The 5374-nt window shown below is 37.5% G+C and overlaps 1 protein-coding gene across 1 annotated transcript; it reads left to right on the top strand.

Annotated features, from left to right (window-relative positions):
- Positions 1-371: 371 nt before the first annotated feature.
- LOC133675337 (protein MOTHER of FT and TFL1) lies at positions 372-2623 on the top strand. Its single transcript, XM_062096687.1, has 4 exons — positions 372-584; positions 766-827; positions 940-980; positions 2400-2623. Exons 1-4 carry the CDS (start codon positions 390-392, stop codon positions 2621-2623), a joined length of 522 nt encoding a protein of 173 aa, XP_061952671.1. The 5' UTR covers positions 372-389.
- Positions 2624-5374: the final 2751 nt, after the last annotated feature.

The following is a 5374-nucleotide window of genomic DNA, read 5'->3' as shown; positions in this document are numbered from 1 at the left end:
ACCTAACCCCAAAACCACTGTTTTATTCTGCTTCTCAACAGAGAGATACCTTTTCGCTTGCTCGTGTACATTTGTAAGGCGGTAACACAATTCAACGGCGGAGATTAAACCACTTGTTAGACAAAGAAACAAAAATGGTAGTGGTTTTGTTTCAGAGGGCTGCTATCCATGTGGCAGTCTCTGCTTCTATTAACTTTATGTTGCCCTATGCATGGCTAGGAGGTCACACTAATCCACGACGCCAATTCACCTTTTACGCTTCTATATAAGCTAGGCACTGGAAACTCTTTTGAGTCACACAGCAAACCATCTTAAGAGGGGTTTCTCTCCTCTTGTTCTTACTCTTCTCTTGCAGTTGTTCTTTAGCTTTGATCTTGCTTTCGTTTTCCATGGCTGCCTCTGTTGATCCTCTTGTTGTTGGTCGTGTTATTGGTGATGTGGTTGATATGTTTGTCCCTGCTGTAAAAATGTCTGTTTATTATGGATCAAAGCATGTTAGCAATGGGTGTGATATTAAGCCTTCTTTGTCCGTGGACCCTCCCAAAGTGACCATTTCTGGCCATTCTGACGAGCTGTACACTCTGGTTAGATTTTTAGCTGCTTGTGTTTTTAATGTTCTTGCATGCAGATGTCTTTTATGCTAAAATAATATGTACTGTGTTATTTTTCTCTTTGTTTGTGCATGTCGATCTGCTGGGATGCTGTGTTCGATTCTTGCAGATGATTATACATATTTCTAACAAGTTGATGATATGGTTCTTGCAGGTGATGACTGATCCTGATGCACCCAGCCCTAGTGAACCCAGAATGCGAGAGTGGGTTCATTGGTATGTGCTTTTGCAGGAAAAAAAAGAAGAAAAAACACGTTGGATGATTCTTGTGATCTAGATTTATAGTTAAGGAAAAACATAAAACTTAACGTTTTGCTTCTTATTGTAGGATCGTTGCGGACATTCCTGGGGGCACAAACCCTACTCGAGGTGAAAATATATGAAACCTTACCTCTCTCTCTCTGTTTTTTCGAAAAAATCATTTGTTTCTTTACAAACTAATTTCGACCCTTCTATGATCTCTTTAATTTTCTCTTGTTTAACTTATTCAAGATCAGAAAGAAAAACTTGAAATCTCTTTTCATGACCATATACAAGTTGCATGCACGCAAAATCTATGAGCTTATTTTCTACATTTTTCTTCGTTGTTTGTTCATGTTACAAATTAATCTCAAGAAGAAATTTATTGTATTTGTTTTTTTTAATTAGTAGAAAGAAGATCATCGTATTCGTACAAAGCCAAAAGTTCTTATATCATTGCAAGAATTATTGCTAGAAAATCAATGGTCATGAATGGCAGGTAGTCAGTAGAAGCAGCACTGACAAAACCTACTGTGTCTCCCACCTGCTTCCATAGCTAGTCATGCCTCTTTACTGCCAAAACTTCCAGTTCTTTGTTTTTCTTTACTGTTAAGCAAATGCTTGGCAGAAAATTAAAAGAAAAAGAAAAAACGACATGCAAGCACACACTATTTCATGTCCCGCAGCTCGAAGTTTACATCACAGCAATAATTAACAAGATAGTTTATAGTATCTGAAACAAAATTTAGCCAGCAGGAAACACCATCCCCACAGTTTCATTTATGAGAATTAACATCTGTGTGAGTGAAAGTAGGCAGGAATATTTTTCATTTTTTCCTCACTGGCAGACATGACCCCAGGGTGGCATATTGGCAGTAATTTCTCTTCTCTTGCCACGTGTGCATTTGGTAACGTATGCAATTTTTCCCGGTTCCCCGTCATTGCATGTACAATCCTATTAACAAGTGGGTGTCTGCATTGGCTACAAGTATCACCCCCAACGTTGCCACTGAAGTTACACGTCTCATGCCACCTGTCACTTCCACCTCTAAAGCCTGGTGGAAGCTATTATCTTACTGATACGTGGCATATTATAAGCTATCCACGTGGCAAGCATGTGCTATGCCTAAAAATTGAGTTCATGTAGATGATGCTTTACTCCCCAACTTGTGCATTCCCTTATATAAATAATTTGCATGTGTTAATCTGTGGCAATCCTAACAGTTTTAATTATCATTAGCTAGTGAAACATAAATTTTTGAAAATTTATTTCTTATTAATAGCAGAGAAAGAAAGAGATACTCTTTTAGTTAGATCACCATTCCTCTCAGAGTATATCGAGCTATACGCAAATTCAAAGAAAGTACGAACATCACTTCTTATACTGTGTAAATGTTGCAAATAAGCTTTGATATCTATAAATGTTGGACGAGCTTGACAAATATTTATGAAAAAATAACAAATGTGAGTGCGCAACATTAAACATGGACAATTCAGTTTGCATGGTGCCAAGTACTGTTGGGTAATTGGTATAACTAATGTTTGCAGGGAAAGAGATCCTTTCCTATGTTGGGCCTCGTCCGCCGGTGGGAATTCATCGCTACATACTGGTGCTTTTCCAGCAGAAGATGCCGCTGGGGAGCATGGTGGAACCACCGCAGAACCGTTCTCATTTCAACACTCGACTCTATGCTGCTCATTTGGACCTGGGCCTGCCTGTTGCCACCGTCTACTTCAATGCTCAGAAGGAGCCAGCCAATAAGAGGCGCTAAGTTATTAAATACTCTGTGCATGCTCGTTTGGGGGCTAATATGATAGCTAGTATGCAATGGGCTCTAGAAAAATAATGAAACTTGTTTCATTCGTCTTTTTATATGTTTTTATTTACAAGGATATTAGTCTTCCGTTTTTAAGTTTGTGAGTTTAGCTATGTCGTGCTTTCTCTAAGGGTATTGCGGTCGTTGGATCCATTTTTCTCGTTATCTTCATGCATCTGATAATGTGAAAAGAGGACCTGACTCCATGTAAAATAAGTGAAGAAAGTGCATTTAATGCAAGGGTGCTCATTTGTTTTCTTTGTTTCCTTAAAAAATCTTATTTGTGCAAGATATATAATATGGATTACCTTGCTCATGTAAGATTATTTTAACATATAAACACAACAAAAAACTAACAGGATAGATACATCCTGTCATGATTAATTATTAAGTGTTGAAGTAATTATCTAAAATGTTTTGTGCTGTAAAAAATAAAGGGTCTTCTAATATATGTCAATACCTTAAGGTTATTTTCTATAGATGGAACATGTCATTATATTTTTCATTAACTTTTTTCTAGGTAGAATAAAGATATTTTATATGTAACCTAACTTTTATATCTCCATCTATCATGGATATGCTTGGCCCATTTCTAGAGTCCAATAGACTCTAAGCCTTCAATTTGAATCAAATATCAAGAAGAGTTTATTATTTCTCTTATTCTTGAATGAAGAATACATGCAAATATATATAGTACTAGATCAACAAATCTGTCTATAATATTACTCCTATAATTGTTAATTTGTATAAAACAAAGACTATAAGCTTGTATATTACTGCAATCAGATAGAGAGAAAATAGAGAGAAGTGAAGAGACTAAATGAATTCCTTTTCTTTATTCAGCTTTCTTTCTCAATCACACGAGATAATTGTTTATATAGTTGTAGTTAACAAACTAACAACCTTCAGCTAACTAACTAACTGACTGCTATATTATGATTATGACAAGTGTCAATATATAAAGCAATATACTCTAACATTCCCCCTCATGATCAGACTTGGAGAAACCAAGCATGAGATTGCAACAATGAGTGCAGAATAGAGGAGCACTCAACCCTTTGGTAAGAATATCAGCAAACTGTTCTTGAGAGGAAATAAACTGCACTGAGAGTTGGTTGCGTGAAACTCTTTCACGAACAAAATGCACATCTACTTCGATGTGCTTGGTCTTTTAATGCTGAACAGGATTGAAAGACAAGGCAATGGCTGACAGATTGTCACAAAAAAGAACAAGCACACCAAGTAGTGAAATGTGTAGAAATGCTAATAACTGTTTTATCCAATCCAATTCAGCAGAGGTGAACGATAAAGCATGATACTCAGCTTCAGTTGAGGATCGAGAAATAGTTTGTTGCTTCTTAGAGGACCATGAAATTGGATTGTTGCCCAAGAAGACCACCAAACCAATTGTAGATCGCCTGTCATTAAAGTCCCCTACCCAATCAGCATCACTAAAGGCTTTTAACTGCAAATCACCTCTAGTATAGGATAGACCAAGCTGCATAGTGCCCTTAAGGTATCGCAGTATACGTTTAACAGTAGTAAAATGAGACACCATGGGATTCTACATAAATTGACATACTTGATGCACAGAAAAGGCAATGTTAGGCCTTGTGAAAGTTAAGTACTGTAGAGCCCTGACAATGCTTCTAAACAGCGTAGGATTTAAGTGAGGTTCCCCATCCTCTTTGAGTAGCCGATGGTAAGGGAGACATGGAGTATCATAGGGTTTAGCTGTAACCATTTCAGATTTAGTCAACATATCCTTAACATATTTGGTCTGTGACAGAAACAAACCGGTGGCAGTTCGAGTGATCTGGATCCCTAAGAAATAGTGGAGGAATCCTAAATCTTTGATATCAAATCCAGTAGTAAGAGCACTAATAACTTGCTGAATTTCACCACACGCACATCCAGTGATAATAATATCATCCACATAGAGAAGCAGTACCACAATCGCTGGACTAACATGTTTGACAAATAAAGATGAATCGGAGTAGGTGGTTTCAAACCCCACAGAAGAAAGAAACTGAGTAAACCGATCATTCCATAGAGAGATTTATGCAACTTACACACGAAATGAGGATGATTGGAATCTTCAAAACCAGGAGGTTGAGACATATAAACCTCCTCTTGAAGAATGTCATGCAAAAAAGCATTTTTGACATCTAATTGTCGCAGAGACCAATTGAAATGTACAACAAGAGCAAGAACTAACCTGACGGTTATAGGTTTCACAACAAGACTAAACATCTCCCCATAATCCAATCCATGTTCTTAACTGAAACCTTTAGCAACCAACTTTGCTTTATGTCTAGCAATAAAGCCATCAGAGTGTCTCTTGACCTTAAAAATCCATTTACAGCCCACCAGATTCATGTTTGTTGGCATTGAAACTAGACTCCAAGTGCTTTGAGCATGTAAAGCATTCATTTCTTCTTTCATGGCTTGTAACCACACGAGAATTTTGACAGCAGACTTGTAACTAGCTGGTTCAACCAAGGACATATTAGCACCTTCCAAGTCCTGAATACTAGTTGAGAAGGCCTTCTTCCTAAGAATCCCACTCTTGCTTCTAGTCTGCATTGGATGTAAATTGAAGGGAGGGATAGACAAGACCACTTGCAAATTATCAGGAACAAAACCATGAGATTCTGAACCAGAAGTAATGCTGATATCAGGTGCCATAGGAAATAGAGGAGTGGC

The sequence above is a fragment of the Populus nigra genome, chromosome 16 (genome assembly GCF_951802175.1).
Source record: "Populus nigra chromosome 16, ddPopNigr1.1, whole genome shotgun sequence".
Taxonomy (NCBI): domain Eukaryota; kingdom Viridiplantae; phylum Streptophyta; class Magnoliopsida; order Malpighiales; family Salicaceae; genus Populus; species Populus nigra.
This window is presented reverse-complemented; position numbering and strand designations above follow the sequence as displayed.